The 20,550-nt window shown below is 38.9% G+C and overlaps 1 protein-coding gene across 2 annotated transcripts; it reads right to left on the reverse strand.

Moving 5' to 3' along the window:
- Nucleotides 1-2,894: 2,894 nt before the first annotated feature.
- Nucleotides 2,895-20,550, reverse strand: tktb (transketolase b). Of its 2 annotated transcripts, XM_062053808.1 has the most exons (14): nt 20,312-20,550; nt 13,242-13,359; nt 13,032-13,145; nt 12,856-12,953; nt 11,606-11,797; nt 11,302-11,429; nt 10,978-11,174; nt 10,681-10,845; nt 10,288-10,444; nt 10,085-10,215; nt 6,710-6,793; nt 3,737-3,833; nt 3,498-3,617; nt 2,895-3,419 (listed from the first exon to the last, which is right to left on the reverse strand). In XM_062053808.1, the coding sequence occupies exons 1-14, from the start codon at nt 20,416-20,418 to the stop codon at nt 3,247-3,249; spliced, it is 1,881 nt and encodes a 626-aa protein (XP_061909792.1). In that variant the 5' UTR covers nt 20,419-20,550; the 3' UTR covers nt 2,895-3,246. The 2 variants fall into 2 exon arrangements, with proteins under 2 accessions (XP_061909792.1, XP_061909791.1); XM_062053807.1 differs by having other exon boundaries at nt 12,856-13,145.

Raw genomic sequence — 20,550 nt, forward strand, 5'->3', positions numbered from 1 at the left:
CTGCAGCAGCCTTCCCAACTCTGTGGCTGCTGAATGTGCAAGATGGGAAGGAGTATGTTGGAGGTGGGAAAAAAAAAAAAAGTCTCACATTATTAATAGAGGCCCTGGTTCCACCATGCATGACACTGACACACCCTGCTCCTCCTTGTCTCCGGTCTTTCATAACTGTCTGCCAAACACTCATATAGGCAGACAGACAAATGGGAATTGTATATTTGGAATTATTCCTCCATTACAAGATTTGCTTTTACAGTTGGACCATCTTTTCGACAGAATGTTGGCATGCAAGTTGTGTTGGGTCTTTTCCCAGAAGAGGTGCCCTTTTTTTTCTTCTTTTTACGTTCATGTCAGAGTCAAGCTTTTTTGGCGAGGCTCCGCTAGCATCTATGTATGAAAACAAACACACCTATGCGGAAATGATCAATGAGCCCATCTTTATGTTCAGTACATATGTTCACTGTGTGCACTTTTACACAGTCCTGCGTCACCCCAGCACTTAAAGCAGGTGTCGCCCACTGGGGGATGTTTTCACTGTGGGTTGATACTTGCCCACATTCACACTGTGTTGGTCCAGGAACCCTTCTCACTCCCCAAAAATCCGTCAAAAGGTGGCTGCACAGTGCTATTCTTCTGTACGTTCGTCTGGAAATGTGCATTGACCCTGCGTCGTGTGCGTGAGTTGGGTTGTTCCAGACAGTCGACAAATGGCGCAGTACAACTTGTCACCAAACACTGAAACATTGTAGTCCTGGTTGGTCGTTCCAAAATAAATAGAATCATGTTTTACTGCAATAGTTGGGAAGTCAAGACAATTCTGTGTAAATATTCAATATACTGTAGATCCTGTAAATGATTTAAGAATAAAATAGTATACATGTATACAGTCGTGGTCAAAAGTTTACGCACACTTGTAAATAACATGTCATAGCTGTCTTGCGTTTCCAATTATTTATACAACTCTTGGTTTTTTTTTTGTGATGGAGTGTTTGGAGCACCTACTTGTTGGTCACAAAAAACATTCATGAAGTTTGGTTCTTTTACGAATTTTTTATGGGTCTACTGAAAATGTGACCAAATCTGCTGGGTCAAAAGTATACATACAGCAATGTTAATATTTGGTTACATGTCCCTTGGCAAGTTTCACTGCAATAAGGCACTTTTGGTAGCCATCCACAAGCTTCTGCTTGAATTTTTGACCACTCCTCTTGACAAAACTGGTGCAGTTCAGCTAAATGTGTTGGTTTTCTGACATGGATTTGTTTCTTCAGCAATGTCCACACATTTAAGTCAGGACTTTGGGAAGGCCATTCTAAAACTTAATTCTAGCCTGATTTAGCCATTCCTTTACCACTTTTGACGTTTGTTTGGGGTCATTGTCCCGTTGGAACACCCAACTGCGCCCAAGACCCAACCTCCGGGCTGATGATTTTTGAGGTTGTCCTGAAGAATTTGGAGGTAATCCTCCTTTTTCATTGTCCCATTTACTCTTTGTAAAGCACCCGTTCCATTGGCAGCAAAACAGGCCCAGAGCATAATACTATCACCACCATGCTTGACGGTAGGCATGGTGTTCCTGGGATTAAAGGACTTACCTTTTCTCCTCCAAACAGCTCAATTTTTGTTTCATCTGACATCACATGGACAAAGATAAGACCTTCTGGAGGAAAGTTCTGAATGGGAGTTTAGGGAGATTCTGACAAAGTTGGGGGGCTGATTGTGAATAACACATTAAAAACTATGAAATGTTAACATAAAAACAAAACAATTTTGAATCTCAAACGTTGACAATTTTGGGGTCCCTCATTATGAATAAAACTTCCAACAAAAACTTAAATAGTTATACAAAAATAAACTTTGTAGCATAAAACATTTGGGACAAGTTAGGGGAGATTTGGACAAGGTAGGGGGCTAGATGACATCACTAGTTTTTTTAAGAATAGCTTAAAAAAACAACGGCACAAACTAAAATTTTGCTGCACAAACGAATGGCAACGTTATCTTAATATTTGCAATAAGGAGGGGGGCACTTTAACACATAGTCAAATGATATAATTTAACTAAAGAAGCACTCTAGTTAGTTCTCCACCAGGCTCTATCTCCCAATCGTAGAAATTTGTTTAAAAAAAAAATTTGAAACCTCAACACAAAACACAAAATATTGCTTTCCCATTTCTGAAGTCTCTTAAAAGTTTAATCAAAATTCACTCATAACCTTTTGAGTTATGTTGCAAACAAAGCCTAAGTGAATCAAAGAATAAATTAAATTACCTTGTGTTTTGTTTACCTTTCGCTTCCAAACAGGCTCCCTCTTTGCTTAGATGTCAGCACTTATGAGCATTTGTTCTCTAGCTAAATTAAATGGAGTGAATCCACTTATCTACTCTCCTTTGTCTCTGTGGGTGGGGCGCTAGCATGTTCACGGAGAAGTTGAGTCTTTCGACTTAAACTAAAAGGGAACAGTAGAAATGATCCAGATTAACTTCAAAATCTAATAACTTGTGCCTTATCCCCATTTCCTGAAAGTTTCATCAAAATGCACCCACATTGAGCTATTTTCTGCTGACATCAATTACTTGTACAATAACCAAACCGTCGCCATGTATTCTAGGTTGTAAATGTTTTTAACAATCATTGGAGTTAAACATGGATTCCGTAGCTTTAACCATCCAGATTACTAGATAATGAACGGTTAGATGGCCATCTAATATTCACTTTGGGAAAATTTCCTTCAAAAATCTGATCTAATTAATAACTTATGGTACGTTCTACAATCTGCATCTGATATTGATCTTGGTTGTCCACTACACAGTGAGACTATTTACAACTGATCCAAATGGACCATTGTTGCTGATCTACCAACTATCAAAACACTTGGAGCAAAAATGAATAGAAAATGGGATTAATTGTTTAATTCAGCACATCAGCATCAAACCGAACAATACTGGTTTTCTATGTTCAAACACTCAATTCTCTTCAAAACGCCACGACTACTTCAGAAAGGATTTGTCAGCCAAGTAAAAGCGTGAACCATTTAACACAATGTGAAGACAAAAAGATGGAATGCAACAACAGAATGTTATGGAATGAGTAGAATGAAGTATGAAGTGTCATCTTACTGCATTTTCCATCAGCAAATGAATATGACAGCACATAATTAAATCTAGTCTTAAACTGACACTAGGAGTTAGCACACTGTCAGGCAAGTTGGATAGAAAGGAGAACATTGAGAACATTTATGTATTATTCTTAGTTGGCAAATGTTTGACGCACAGTTTTGGCTATTTCCTTAGCACTGATGCCAAAGAGGTCCAAAAGTTCCTGTGGTTTCCCACTCCGAGGGACGCTTGTGACTGCCAGCCGAGTCACGACAATGCCTGGCTCGCTGCCTACTGCAGACAACACTGCTTCGCCAAGACCACCTAAGCAAAGGACAGAGCCCATGAAACTCACAGCACTCTTTTAAACAAGGAACATTTGCAGTGCAGAACATAACCTACCCTCCTTGTAGTGGTCCTCTACTGTGATGATTTGTCCTCCCGTGGCTCGAGCACTCGCCAAAATGGTGGCAGCATCAAGAGGCTTGATGGTGAACGGGTCAATGACTCTTATATTTTTCCCTAAACAAAAGATACAATTGAAATGATCCAAGCCGCTGTAAAAAAAAGTTGCAATGTCCACAATCCACTTTTCACATGCAGGAATCAGTTTTGTACACAAGAGGGCAGTATGGATTTACCTTCCCTTGCCAGCATGTCTGCAGCAGAAAGCGCCTCATGCAGCGTAACACCAGCTCCAATCACTGTCACAACATCACTGTCAGACTGGCGGACAACCTGGTGGACATGTTTAATCCCCATTAAACATCACTCCAAGTACACATTTGATCTGCATAGACCAACCATTTATCGTTACTGTCCAATGACAACTTTGCAAATTCACTCATATTGATTATGACCAACATGATTAGATCAGTTTCATGCATGTCATGTTAAATGTTTTTGGCCAAACATGTTTTAGAATGGTTTAGCTGCCAAATGATGCTTCAAATACATTTTCAGTTTAGGATCACATGTTCTCCATTCACATTGTATTGGAGATGAGCCATGACAATGCACTAAGGAGAAACAGCAACAAGCTTTGAATATAAAATGGCAATTTTTAGGTAGATCATTGACCAAAGTAAATAAATATGTTCAATGAAGTGCATCTGATTGGTGTAGGCAGGTCAGTTTGACTATAAACAATTAGTTACAATAATTTCATTGTAAATGTATTGCTTTGGTATGGTGAACAGTTTTCCCCATTACAACACATTGTTAGAAGTTCAGTAATGTGTATTACCACTTGAAAATTAACATTTAAAAAAAAAAAAAAAGGTGTACGCAAAGGCTATCAAAAAGATCAGTGCAGGCTTTCTACAGCTATCAGTTTTAATGTAATGCCCATGTCCTACTGCAGATCTATATAGTCAAACATTCAGTTGTCTGTATAAGCATAATTGTAAGCATTTGGTAATGATAATGTTGAATAATTAAAAGTGTACAATAACTGTTGCTAAAGTAAGCACTAATACTGTATAATAATTCAAGTAACCCTTTCAAACGCATGTTTTTTTCCCCGTAGTAATTGTAAGGTCAATAATTTAATTACCATAGACAAACTAAACTAAAACAGACTTAATCTCTGCTAGCACAAATTGCACATCTTAAGTGTAATTTTATTCTACCCAAAAATCTAGGTCAGGTGGTTTGGTTTTATTTGTTGCCAATGCCATCATGGCATACTCGCTATTTTGTCCGTGTTGATGGACTATGTAGCTCATTCAATTTGAAGATAAAATAATCACACAGACATTTGGTTTTATAGTCATCTTTTTCCTCCTAACGTTTTGTTACTTGGTGCTTCTCACTGGTGAGTTGCGACTAGCGAGCCCATGTATTTTGTGTGTGTAAGTTAGCCGTCCCGCCTGCTCGTGCCGAAACAAAGATAGTGGATGACTACCAAGAGGCTTAACACGGTTTATTTTATCCTGTCAAATAAATGTGTTCTGGTGTTGAGCATTACACAGAGAGTATCCTTTTGAAAGCCAGAGATAAAGGAAAAAAAACAGACATTACAGTTTATCGAAACCGGCAAAGTTATCAAGTTGATTTTTATGTATCATTTAATTAGGCTTACAATGGCATTACATTTTTAAATACCTCTGGACATCAAACTTAATGCTTTTTAATGCCATTTAAGACCTTAATTTTTGCAAAATCCATTAATGACCCGTGAAAACCGTGTTGTGACAAACCTGTTTTGAAACAATACTAGGGATGATGTTTGATAAGGAATTATCGAGTTCGAGCCTATTATCGAATCCTCTTATCGAACCGATTCCTTATCGATTCTCTTATCGAGTCCAGATAGGTTGTTGTATATGGAAAAAAAACACAATATTTGGTTTAACAAAAGCTCACTTTTATTATATAATAAAAAAATAAAATCTAATAAATAAATAAATATTGACTGTTACCCACCTAAAATAAAATAAATATTGTCTGTTGTTACCCAAAGTATATTAAGTGGGATTTTTCAGAGAAACAAATATATACAGTAACACAAAAACAACCTGTCTCTGTGATCACTATAGGTGTATAAATAATAATATAGTGTTAAATAACAGTCCCTTGGGCACAAAACTGAAAATAATACAGCTCTCCAAAAAGTGCACTTCTGCTGCTATTTGACATAACTGTTTGTTATGATGCTTTGACATTTTTGCACTTTATTTCTTTATTGAAAGAACATTCTATGAAGAGAAAAGTTATTTGCAAATGTGGTTACAATGCTAATAAATGAAAAGTTAAAGCTAAAAAAAGAAATACACTTTGAGTTAACATTATTTCTTTATGGGGGAAAAATGTTATGAGCTGGAGAATATAACTACACTACCCAGCATGCAACGGGAGTTACGAGCATGCGCGGTAGCCCCGAAAAGTGTTGCATGTTGCCACGCTGTGAAAGGTTCTTTTCTTATCAAACAACCGGGAAAACCGGTTTCGAGTATCATCCCTAAACAATACATTTGTGAAAAAAATACTCCAAAATGTTTCATTTATTAATTTATTTAAAAAAAAAAAACTCAGCTTCTGAGTGGAATTTCTGAATTAACCTAAAATGAACTGTACGCTTTACATAACTTAAATTTGACCTCTAAACCTTTGAACGTACATGTCCAACTCTACAATGTTTGTGCTTTTTGTACAGCTTGGCATTCTCCAAATAGGAGCCTAATGAAAGTAATTCACAACAATTGACTTTGTTCACACAGAAAGGCATTTATGCAGTCTCTCTGTAGCAAACTGCAGAGAACACATACTAAGGTTAGTGGCTACTTCACTCTGACATGTCTCATGTAAAAATGTGAACAGCATGATGAAGAAAGCCGTCCGAGTACTAATTGAAGCAAGAAAATGTGTTCAATTCATGGATCTCACACACGCTCACCATTAGAAATGTTGTCGTTTAGTCCCTTGTTAGTTGATCAAAATAGACAAAACATTTGACATGTGCATTCAAAGTTCAGATGTCAAATTTAGGTTCACCTGTAAAAAGTTAATGCATATTCAGTTCATGAAATTTTCCCTAAATGCTAAATATCCATAACTTTGTGGGAGTAGTGCGACTGTTGTCATTGGACAGCAAGGATAAATGAATTAATTACCTTGGCAACACCAATTTCAAACTTTTCTTCCGGCGAGTAGATGACTGCAGTGTCTGGTCTGCTGGTTCGAATGAAGCAGATACCCTGAGGAAAAAAAAAAATCACAAAATAATGATTTACCACTGCATGGAAAGAACAACCACCATCGCAACTGGACTGTTTGGTTCATCTTAGAATAAATTTCTCCTCTCTTCCAAGTAGGCTTCATCAGTTCATGCTCATAGACTTTGTTTGGTCAGATCTGGTCTTAGACCAGTCATAGCTAGTCTAGCGGCTGGTGCCAAAACCCCAAATATTTATACTCCAATACCAGGAGGGTGTGCAAGGATGGTTTAGCCCTATCGTAGTGAGAAAAACCGTTGCGATGCTTACACTTCTCAAAGATTCTAACACGTATAAATTACTCAAAAGGGACCAAACAAGTGGGTACAAAAGGAAAATCAGTTAGTACTTACAAACACTACAAAAGTCAGAAGCCGTCAACCAGGCATTGTATTACGGATTATACTAGTATACTGTATATGGCCTTCCAAAAATACACAAGGATGGGCTCCTCTCAGACCCATGGACAGCAGCATTAACTCTGACATACAATATTGCCAAGTATGTGGCCAGCATCTAAGCACCTTTGGTTGGCAAAACACCACATGTCCAAAATTCCATTGACTTTGTAGCAAAAATCAGAAACCTAAAACTGGATAACAATGAAACTATAGTTTCATTGGACATCACCTCCCTGTTCACCTGTATTCGAACCCAGGAGGCAGTAGAAACTGTGAGGCAACTGTGGTTACACTTTACAGGATAGATCCACACTAAACCCAGAAAAGATTTGCCTTTTGCTGGAACTTTGCCTTAATACTACATACTTTCAACTCATAGGAACAATTTACTTACAAAAACACAGTTGTGCAACAGGATCACCTGTATCCCAAATAGTGGCAAACCTTTATATGGAGGACATGGAAAAGAGAGCTCTGAGCTCTTTTAAGGGAACAGCAACAAGTAATTGGTACAGATATGTGGATGACATGGGTTGCCTTTTTCTGGACTGTGACATCCACATTAGAGAGAACACCTTCGTGTCAGGGTTTACTGAAAACCCACACATACTGATCAATACCTACTTTTTGACTCACACCATCCACTGGTTCACAAACTGGGTGTTATTAAAACCCTACAACACAGAGATGATAATGTTCCTACTAGCCCACAGGCCAAAGAGAAAGAGCATAAGCATTTAAGGGAAGCCATCAAACCCTGTGGTTACACCAGTTGGTCGTTTCTGAAAAGTGCATCCAATTCCAGAAGAAACAAGAACAGATTGGTTGAGGAGGGAAAGGGTGACAGACGCAAAAATATTGTCATTCCATATTCGTATCAGGTCTATGTGAGAAACTCAGAATAATTTTTAAACACCACAACATCCCAGTACACTTAAAGGCCTACTGAAATGATTTTTTTTAATTTAAACGGGGATAGCAGATCTATTCTATGTGTCATACTTGATCATTTCGCGATATTGCCATATTTTTGCTGAAAGGATTTAGTATAGAACAACGACGATAAAGATTGCAACTTTTGGTATCTGATAAAAAAAAGGCTTGCCCCTACCGGAAGTAGCGTGACGTAGTCAGTTGAACATATACGCAAAGTTCCCTATTGTTTACAATGATGGCCGCATGAAGTGAGAGAGATTCGGACCGAGAAAGCGACAACTTCCCCATTAATTTGAGCGAGGATGAAAGATTTGTGGATGAGTAAAGTGCAAGTGAAGGACTAGTGGGGAGTTGAAGCTATTCAGATAGGGAAGATGCTGTGAGAGCCGGGGGTGACCTGATATTCAGCTGGGAATGACTACAACAGTAAATAAACACAAGACATATATATACACTCTATTAGCCACAACACAACCAGGCTTATATTTAATATGCCACAAATTAATCCTGCATAAAAACACCTGCGTGTTTGTTACGCTAGCTCCTAGCTCCTCTGCTAGCTCCATAGAACACGCCAATACAATTCAAACACCTGATCAACACACACAATCACTCAGCCCAAAAGACCGTTCACCTAACCCAAGGTTCATAAAGCTTATATATTTTTAAAAAGTTACGTACATGACGCGCACATACGGTCAAGCTATCAAATGTTTAGAAGCCAAAGCTGCATACTCACAGTAGCACGTCTGCGTCTTTGTCATCCAAATCAAAGTAATCCTGGTAAGAGTCTGTGTTGTCCCAGTTCTCTACAGGCGTCTGTGTATCGAAGTCAAAAGTCCTCCTGGTTAGAGTCTCTGTTATCCGAGTTCTTCCATCTCGACTGCATCTTTCGGGAATGTAAACAAAGAAGCGCCGGCTGTGTACTGTTGTTGCTGACTACGTTCGAAAAATACGTCCATTTCGCACCGACAACTTTCTTCTTTGCTTGCTCAGCTTCCTTCTCCATAATGCAATGAACATGATTGCAACAGATTCACGAACACAGATGTCCAGAATACTGTGGAATTATGAAATGAAAACAGAGCTTTTTCGTATTGGCTTCAATGTGGAAGGCATACCCGTGTTCGCCGGTCTACGTCACGCGCATACGTCATCCTCAGAGGCGTTTCGAAACGGAAGTTTAGCGGCAAATTTAAAATGTCACTTTATAAGTTAACCCGGCCGTATTGGCATGTGTTATAATGTTAAGATTTCATCATTGATATATAAACTATCAGACTGCGTGGTCGGTAGTAGTGGGTTTCAGTAGGCCTTTAAACCCCGCGACACCCTGAGACAGAATAATGAATCCTAAAGACCGGAAACCCCACACCCACAAAATATCCATCAAGGTTGACAAACCATGCCCGAACAGAGGTGGTGGTCTGCGACACCACCTATCTCCCTCTCCTAAAGGAACCTGCAATTTAGCCTCCAAAAAATAACCTGAGTTAGAAACATTCTGGTCACAGATGCCTCTTTGTGCCATTTGTTTACAACTAAATGGTATGCCAACGTGGGTGATTTCGACTATTTTGGGCGGTTAGTGGTCGCTCCACATCAATCGTTCTGCCACACAATACCTCAATGCTAACTAGAGGAAATTCCACTTCGACAGTAGGAGTGCTTGTTTGCATCAACAGTTTTTCTCACTACGATAGGATGAAACCATCCTTTCCCAGGCACACCCTCCTGGTATTAGAGAGTAAATATTTGGAGTTTGGCACCAGCCGCTAGACTACATCTGACCAATCCAAGTCTAAGAGCATGAACTGATGAAGCCTACTTGGTTTATCTTAGAAGACATTTCGCCTCTCATCCAAACAGCCCGGTTTATCGATTGAATGCCCTGGGATAATGAGCTTGATCAATGAGAACATCCATAGACAACAACCTTTGTGTTTGCTGCAAACTCGACCGCTCTCTCTGTGGCCACTGCATCACTGGGGTAAAACACGGTACAAGTGGGGATGGCACGGAACATGGCCAAATCCTCAAGCGCCATCTGCGAAGGTCCATCCTCACCTAGAAAGGCAATAATCCATCATCATCAATCCAGGTAGTCATAAAGAAGAGGTGCTGAGTCAAAAACCTTACCGATAGAGACTCCACAGTGTGACCCTACCAAGTTGACATTTGACTGAGAAATGGCTCCCATTCGGATCTGGTCATAGGCTCTGGACATAAAGGCAGCAAAAGTACTGACAAATGCCACAGTTCGGTCACGGGTGGCACACCCAATAGCCACTCCCACCTGTAGCATAAAGAAAGATTTTTTTTTCAATTAATGATCACAAAAAGGGATGGAATTCTCTGGATTTTGAATGAATGTCAACAGATTAGACTAATTTGGATAAAATTATGTTTGATGAACAAGGTTTATCCATCTTTTTAACTGACCATTTGATACAAATACTACCAATTGTTTCCCTATTTTTCATCAGCGAAACATAGTACACAAGCTATTCCACAAAATAATTAAATGTGTACCAAGTTCTGTTCAGCAATAAAGCATTCAATGTAGCGCTTGGGGAAAGCTTTTTTGAAGGTCTCAGAGAATGTGGAGTTTTTGGTGTCCCCGTCAAGGGCAACCACTCTCTGGCTTGCCTGGCCCAGCTTTGCCAGCGCCACACCATAAGCTCGCCTTGTTGCCATCTGAAAAGGATATGAAACAAACAGTTTAGCCAAAATGGCTGGGACCATTAGGCTTCAACACTGCTCAGAGCTTGTTGCCTTTATCACAAAATGCAATTCAACAAAACATAAAAAAATCAATGGAAAATGTACCTTTTCACCCTTTTTGTATGCTGGAGGGGAGGGCAGGGAGATTGGGCTTAGGTCGGCAGGTGCCGTGTCAAAATTAGGCAGCTCAGGAGACAAAGTCTTGTTTGGGACTTGGATTTTCTCCCGAAGGCCATTCAAAAGTCCATCTACCTTGTCTTTCGGAATGGGCTTTCCATGCCAGTTCTCAAGATCCTCAATACCTGGGGCAAAATGATAAATAGTCTTGTGACTTTAATAGAAATAAATAGTATAGTACTAACATAATTAATAGTAATAATACATTTTTTAAAAGTTATTGGAATTGTTATACATGAAAACCTAGACTACCTGGGAGACCTTTGCCCTTGAATGTTTTGGCAACAATGCAAGTGGGCTTTCCCTTAACCTGCTGAGCATGCCAGAATGCCTTGCACAGTTCCTCCACGTCATGCCCATCCACAACATGTGTATTCCATCTAATAAAATAAAGAGTTAAACAGTATTTAAACCTTCAAAACAAATATTAAATAAAATACAGCTTATTTGACACATTACTTAAAATTTACAACAATGTGGTAAAACAATGTGCACAAGGGGAATTTAAAAAGGCCTAACCCTATCTGAATCCCAAATGTCATAGGTTGTAACTAACCCAAAGGCTTCACAGCGCTTGCGATAAGTGTCCATGTCATGCTGGATGGGCGCTGGCTCACTCTGACCAAGCCGATTGACATCCATGATTGCCACCAGGTTATCCAGCTGATAGTGGGAAGCAAACGCCATGGCTTCCCACACAGAGCCTTCGGAACACTCTCCATCTCCCATCATACAGTATACGCGGTAACTGAAATGAACATGACAAATAAATCTTATAGTCTTCTTAAATCTACATTTATAAATGTTAATGCAAGATAACTGAGGGATCACAACCTGCAGAAGCAACTACCTATAAATGTACCATCAAATTCTGATTGAAATTAACTGACCAATAGCATTTTTTTTCAAATCAAGCGATAAAATGGGTTACTTCGAGCATTGTTCTATTATTTTATTGCAGTCTGCATAAGACGTGAACAATTTCAATTTCATTGTTACATTGAACAATGCACATTGAAATGTATATATGCTATATTGTAGCCAAGGGCTACTTTCCACCTGTATTCCCCGCAGATTGATAGTATGTACAAGAAAGGGTCCATTAAACAAATCTACATAAGAATTAGGTAACACTAAAATCAGACAACAAACTGTACAAACAAAAAGTCCCAAATGTAGCAAAAATGTGTTGCTTGATGACCTTAGCTTAAGACAGACCAGTAATAAAGTAACCATTGTGGTTAAAGTGCGTAATAAGGCAGATGAAAGAGCAGTAGCGTAAGAGCAATTTAAGTTAGTGCTGTCACAGGCTGATCTAATGACCACATTAAGCAAAAGTTTAAAATAAAGCAGATCATTAACAAAGAAACAGTAAAACTTGCATTGCTTATAGTACGGGACGGTGTGGCGAAGTTGGTAGAGTGGCCGTGCCAGCAATCGGAGGGTTGCTGGTTACTGGGGTTCAATCCCCACCTTCTACCATCCTAGTCACGTCCGTTGTGTCCTTGGGCAAGACACTTCACCCTTGCTCCTGATGGCTGCTGGTTAGCGCCTTGCATGGCAGCTCCCGCCATCAGTGTGTGAATGTGTGTGTGAATGGGTGAATGTGGAAATACTGTCAGAGCGCTTTGAGTACCTTAAAGGTAGAAAAGCGCTATACAAGTATAACCCATTTATCATTTATTTATTTAGTACATTAGTCGGCCAACAACATGAACGACTGATATATCTTTATATAAAACAGCTGCACTGTAATCCTAGATTGATTTATTTCAGAATGTATGGCTAAATATTGATTTAATTCACCTGGATTTGTCAAAGTACTTGCCGGTGTAGGCCATGCCACAGGCAGCACTCAGACCCTGACCAAGAGATCCTGTTGCCACATCAACAAATGCCAGTTTCTGGTGGATACAAAGAATAAAAGTCAGGGCTAACCTTAAAAGATGTAGAGCAAATAAAGCTTGGGGCTTTGGTCTTACTGGAGTGGGGTGTCCTTCCAAGTCGCAGTCAATCTTGCGCAGGTTAAGCAGATTTGACTCTTTCACAAACCCAGCTTCTGCCCAGGCAGCATACAGGATCGGTGCAGCGTGACCCTTGAAAGAAGAAAGCAGAGGTTCTTACGGCAGTTCTAATGCAGTATACTGACAAAGTGTTATCTTTTGAGCTAAAAATAATACACGTATCTAAACCTTTGACAGCACAAAGCGGTCATTGCACTGGTTGCGAGGGTCGTCAGCTTTATAGCGCATGGTGTGGAAGAAGAGGACAGACATGAGCTCAGCCGCACTGCAACATGATGTAGGGTGGCTGGGAAGAAAGATAGACAATACATTGTATTGCATACATAAGGTAAGGCTTTTATGTCACACTCAAAACATGCATGTGTCGCTAAGGGATGCTTTTTGAAGAGGAACAAATTACTGAAACACTTTTAAGTTACAGTTTTAGTTACAGTAAAATACACAGAAAAATATATGGATTAAAACATTGAGAACATACTTTGATATTTGAGAACAGCCTTTGATATTTTAAAGCGGCATTTATTATTTAAGTTACTAGATTGTTGAATAAAATTCTAATGGTTTTAAAATGTCAGTATTTCAAAGGAGATCACATGCTTGCCAACAAACTTGTGAAACGGTTAGTTGCTGAAATGGTGGTCAGATTATTGTAATAATTTAGAAATCCCTCTGTACTCAACAGCATTTCAGCTTCCCCATGTGGGTTCAATTTCAAACAGCATTATTTCAACCATTCTTGCAACATGCCAAGTTGTCTTAAACATGGTTACTCTCCTCTCAAAAACAGAATTCGGTTTACCCACTGTCCATTTTCTGATGGATAACCTGCTGGGAAATAAGGGAAATTCAACTCAAAAACAAAAATGTTAAAAGGTCAGAGCAAAAAAAACATGTCAATGAAAAGCCTTCTGTATAGTTTATTTAATTACAGTCAGTTTTAACATGTAACTGTATATTATACTCTCTCTGCTAGGGTTAAGAGAAATAATGAGGAAAATGCAAGTATCAGCTACATTAAACAATCCTGTATAAAATAGTTTGTTTTATTAATCCTTTTATCGAATTCAGTTGTAACTTCCAGCTAAAATTGCCATCAGTCAAAAGCTATTTAGTCTTTAAAAACAGTACACAAAAAAGTACATTGAGTAGGGCCCTATGAAATCAGTTTTATAATTTTTTTATATGCTAGTATTTTCATTTACACTTTTACCAACATAAAAAGTCTGGTATTTTAGTGCAAAAATCATACTTATTGATACAATACATTATACATCATCTGTGTGTGTCAATGGGCGAATGTGACGTATAATGTAAAGTGCTTTGGGTATCATTCCAGGTAGAGTAAAGCGCTATATAAATACAGACCATTTATTAGACAATTTAGCCCAGTATTTTAAGTCAAAGCATAATAATGTGTCATAACATACCAATAAGTGCTTTAAATACATATGCTTTCAAGGGGGAGGTGCACATGTTCCCTAGACAAACATTACTTTCTCAATTTCCGTGACATTTTGCGTTTATTACTAGATTCCATTTTGATTGGCCTTTACCGTGATATCTTCCGTAATTACGCAACCCTGGAAACCATAAGGCCCTAAAACAGTCATTAGCCATTGTTTGACGACCAGGAAATACTGTACTGCCTACAAAACCTGTTTGAGTGACATTTTCTTGAAGGAAGAAGAAGCAGCACATCTAAAAATACCAGAATCAAGATGCAATGACACAACTACTAGTATTAGCTACACTTGTACAATATGAGTGAAAGAATTGGAACAATGTTTCAGCAAAACAAACTAATCTGCAATTTACTACGAGTAGTATTATCATTGCATTCTTGATACAGACTCCAGTGGACAATCTATTTAAAAAACAAACCGTTGAACAGTGTATTTCTTCTTTAGATTGGTGCAAAGTGAAATGTCAAAAAAAAAAAAAAAAAGGTATTGTGTTGCGTTGCATTGCGTTTTGCAAGAGTAGCCAATGTTGAGTAGTGTTTTGGGCCTCCCAAGTGTAATGCCTCAAAGTAGGGTTGCACAATTATCTGACATTAAATTGACGTTTTAATTACTACATCCGCAAGAGGCTGAGGTTTTTTTATTCCCTCGTCCAATAAAGGAAACCGCAAGTTTCTGTGCGCTGCAGCCAATGCAGTCCATGTGCTAAGAACAAACACCTTTTGCATTGCAGTATTACTATACAGTATCTGTAAAAGTTTTATGGTGACAGTGTAAAATGGCTGAAGGAACTTCCCCAGTGACAGCAGTACAAGGTTTGTCAACTTAGAATTGGGTGGACGACGATGAGACTACAATAAGCCACCAAGGACGATGTCAGCAAACGTGGGCGTTGGACACAAACCCAAATATGTTTGAAAGTAGATTATTCAGGGATTCCTCTACATTTAATTTGATTGTGGTGTGAAACCATGACAAAATTACAGCCACCACACCTAAAAAATAAGGGTCTTTTACATGAAAACATTACATGAATTGATAAATATATAAATCTGTAGTTTAGGCACTATTGATTAGAGACGCACCGAAAATTCGGCCACCAAAAGACTGATCACTGAAACAAGATGTTGCGATGGCATAAGTAAGACGTATAAAATTGTCTGGAGCGGAGACAGCATGTTTGCCATGTGGACATACAGTACAGGCCAAAAGTTTGGACACCTTCTCATTCAATGCGTTTTCTTTATTTTCATGACTACCGTATTTTTCGGACTATAAGTCACAATTTTTTTTACATAGTTTGGCCGGGGGTGCGACTTATAATCAGGAGCGACTTGTGTGTGAAATTGTTAACACATTACAATAAAATAAAAAATAATTTAGCTCATTCACGTAAGACACTAGACGTACAAGATTTCATGGGAATTAGTGATTAGGAGTGATAGATTGTTTGGTAAACGTATGTTCTATATGTTATAGTTATTTGAATGACTCTTAGCATAATATGTTACGTTAACATACCAGGCACGTTCTCAGTCGGTTATTTATGCATCATATAGCGTACACTTATTCAGCCTGTTGTTCACTATTCTTTATTTTAAATTGCCTTTCAAATGTCTATTCTTGGTGTTGGGTTTTCCATCCATCCATCCATTTTCTACCGCTTATTCCCTTATCAAATAAACTTCCCAAAAAAATGCGACTTATACTCCAGTGCGACTTATGTTTTTTTCCTTCTGTATTATGCATTTTCGGCCAGTGCGACTTATACTCCGGAGCGACTTATACTCCGAAAAATACAGTATTTACATTGTAGATTGTCACTGAAGGCCACAAAACTATATTTGAACACATGTGGAGTTATGTACTTAACAAAAAAAGGTGAAATAACTGAAAACATGTTTTATATTCTAGTTTCTTCAAAATAGCCACCCTTTACTCTGATCACTGCTTTGCACACTTTTGGCATCCTCCCGATGAGCTTCAAGGGGTCACCTGAAAGGATTTTCACTTCACAGGTGCCATAGTTTTGATGCCTTCAGTAACAATCTACAATGTAAATTGTCATGAAAATAAAGAAAACGCATTGAAATGAGAAGGTGTGTCCAAACCTTTGGCCTGTACTGTACTTTAATACAGCCAAGATATACTCGCGTGCAGCGGTCTACAAAATGTGCAAAGTGCAAATATTATGAGGACAGTGGCGCTCTTTCAGGCAGAGAAATTGGCTGAGTGGGCAAGTGTCAGTTGAGAAACAAGTTAGCACGCTAATGGCTGGCTAATTAAAATGCTAACACAAATACAAGACAAATAACATCTTTCTCCACTAAGAAACTACATGCCCCAATCTAAACTTGTATAAACACATTGCTGTATGAGCAACGAAAGTAATTCACTTGTGCACATTGAACCTACAGGCTATGCTCTCTTCAAACAGAGTGATCAATCTATACTCCGAGGAATACGAGACAAGAGGCGAACAGGAAGTGAACCCATGTGATGTAACATAAAATCGGACGTGCAACACTTAAATAAATGATAAATGGGTTATACTTGTATAGCGCTTTTCTACCTTCAAGGTACTCAAAGCGCTTTGACACTATTTCCACATTCACCCATTCACACACACATTCACACACTGATGGCGGGAGCTGCCATGCAAGGCGCTAACCAGCAGCCATCACTTGTTGCCTTTATAATTAAATACACAAAAACAATTTTTGAGCACATCCAACAATGCCACAATAATGCTAATCACAGTTATTTTGGTCCAAAAGAACTGATATGAAATGTGTTGCATCCCTATTTAATGTTGACTAAAGTAAATTTGTATTAAAAAAGAAAAACATTTGTGCTGCATATAGCATTCAGTTGAAGCTTTCAACGGTGCCGTTTGCAACCTTTGTGCCTAAAAAGAGTATTAACTTTCCAATGTGTTGCAAGCATTTTATTCTGCCCTCTTCAGGCTTTTAGCCCTGAATGACCTAATTGCACTTACATAACACGTGCATGTGTGCATTCAGCCAATAGGGATTTAATAAAGTTTAGCTACCAATGTTAGCTCTCATTGAACGCATGTTATAGCATTCCTACAACAGTATGACTGAAAATTGTTCGTTGCTTGTCTTTAACTGCTTGTGTGTGTGCACGCGCTTCACGAATATACCTGTGGCCTGAGCCACTTGTGTTCAATATTGTATCCGTATTTGGGGACGAGACTTCAACAATGCCCCCCAGTTCCTTGTGCCCAGCTCAGTTGATAGCTTTTATCTCCGAGCTTTTCCGTTTGAGCCTCGAGTGATTCGCTCATCAAAAAACTGCTTCCTTGACAATTGCTCATCAGCGCCACAATGTAATTAGTTCAGTGACGTGCGGTGAACTATACACCGGGTGAGACAGATACTTTGAGGGTTTTTTTCTTCTTTTTTTTAACTTAAAATTAATATGTTAAGTTAAAGTACCAATGATTGTCACACACACTAGGTGTGGCGAAATTATTCTCTGAAATTTGACCCATCACCCTTGATCATCCCCTGGTAGGTGAGGGGAGCAGTGAGCAGCAGTGGTGGCCGCGCTCAGGAATCTTTTTTTGGTGATTTAACCCCCAATTCCAACTCTTGATGCTGAGTGTCAAGCAGGGAGGTAACGGGTCCCATTTTTATAGTCTTTGGTATCATTGTTAATTGAGGTTGCACTATAGAATAACAGGAAAAAGAAAGGAGTTATTAGCTTTCATAAAAACGTTATAATGATATTATGATATGATAAATGGGTCCAAAAAGTATTTGATAAAGTTATTAAATACTTTTGGGTCCCATTTGCTTTTAACAAAATAAATCAAGTATTGTGAGTGTATCTTACCTTTCTGTATTTGTATCTGAAGCAGCAATAGCTATCCTTCATGAAAACCTACTTTGTATGATCACATTCATTTTGTCTTAAAGTCCAGTTTAGAGAAGTATTTAATCTTGGATACAGTATATAATCCTCCATATTGGCAGATACATTAATTTAATTAAATTTCATTCCAAGCAATAAAACAATATTTTTGCATCTGACAAAAAACACCCACAAACACTGGCTTCATCCATCCATCCATTTTCTACCGCATATTCCCTTCGGAGTCGCGGGGGGTGCTGGAGCCTATCTCAGCTACTGGCTTACTCTGATTGCTATAAAGTTTTTAAAAAGTTTTTTTGCTGTGAGCGCCCCCACTTCTCCCAGTGTGGCAAGTCAGAGTACTGCAAGTTGACAGTATATCGCCCCTACCTTGGCCTGCCTCTTCCCTGTGGCAACAAGCACGCGCCCTCGCACGCTCAATACAATGTGTGTAGCCGGGGAGGCACCACCTGTGTCTGCCTCACTTCTCGTCTGCCACATCAGCGATTTTGACCATGAAAAGTATCATAATAAACAGGAACCACACCAAATTCACACAAAGTGTGACCAAAAGAGAAATATTTAAACTTATTTATTACTACGTTTTTGAAGCCTTTTACCCACCCCCCACCCCCGGTGGCAAGGTGATGCACTGCCTCACTTGCCTCCCCTGACAGCTCGTCACTTTATTAGTGTTACAAATAACACACTTTTAAAAAGTACATATGTTCTGTTTAACCACTAATGGTAACAAAATAGCTGGTGATGTTCTTGTTATATTTTTGGCTCTAAAACATTTAACTTTGAGCAACTCTAATTTATAATAAATTCACCCCTATACAATATCCTACCCTAATACCCTACTGTGCAATATTACCCTTCGAGTGCAATACATCCGACACTGATTGTTATCACTCCGGTACTCTTGTCTTGTTCTGTATATTGTACAGTATTTTGTATATTGTACAGGATTGCTTATTTTTATTGGATAGTAGTCTATTTCTTAGTTTTATCTTTATTACTTGTGTAATTTATTTGTATCCCATATTTGTTCCCACTACCGCACCTTAAATTAGAGTCCTTAATCTCATTATATGCAAATATGACAATACACTCCATTGTATTCTATTCTAAATTGCATGCAGCCCGCCCTTTCAGCCAGTGAGTCTGCAGACCACATGATGCATTGATTGATAAGATTGTAACTTTTATTAGTAGATTGTACATACAGTACATATTCATACAATTGACCACTAAATGCTAACACCCGAATACGTTTTTCAACTCGTTTAAGTCGGGGTCCACGTTAATCAATTCATGGCATCACGTGGTGCGTGTTAGCCAACAACTTGGCGTCAATGAGATTCCTTAGAATTCCCGTCGGATGAACTATTGTCAAGATTGTACGCGCAGAGTCGCCACTTTCTCATAAATCCAATGTACATTCCCGCTGAACTAACCTAGGACTCGAGTCGCTGGGATTAGTAGATAATCACAGCAGGTGGCCACGGTGTACATTTATTTAGGGACTGTAGCACGTGCTACAAGGCCTGCCCGTCACGCGTGACAACATTAGCCCGCTACATGTTACATATTTAACTGCTACATGATACATATCTTACTGCTACATGTTACATATCTTACTGCTAAATGTTACATATGTAACCTATTTTTATGGGCTTAAGATATGTGTAACCCTCGGTTACACATATCTTACTGCTACAAGTTACATATTTAACTGCTACATGTTACATATCTTACTGCTACAAGTTACATATTTAACTGCTACATGTTACATATCTTACTGCTACAAGTTACATATTTAACTGCTACATGTTACATATCTTACTGCGAAGTGACGTTTCACGACAATTATGCGAGCACAGTTTCGAACTTTACCCGGAGTTGGAGGCGCATGTTGCATTGATAGAGTGAATTCTCAGCTTGTTGGCGATATCCTTCAGCCCCTGCAGGGTCTTCTCGTCGGGTTTGTGGTAGCTAGCCATGGTTCACTGCGGGGTTGCTTCTGAGCGAGCGTCGCCTAAATATGTCGCTGGGTTCTTTATTTATCCTTGTTACTTCCCGGTTGTTGCTCGGTGCTGAGTCACACTGCCGCCCGAGCCAAGAGGAGGAGGAGG

Source organism: Entelurus aequoreus, linkage group LG07 (genome assembly GCF_033978785.1).
Source record: "Entelurus aequoreus isolate RoL-2023_Sb linkage group LG07, RoL_Eaeq_v1.1, whole genome shotgun sequence".
NCBI classification, from domain to species: domain Eukaryota; kingdom Metazoa; phylum Chordata; class Actinopteri; order Syngnathiformes; family Syngnathidae; genus Entelurus; species Entelurus aequoreus.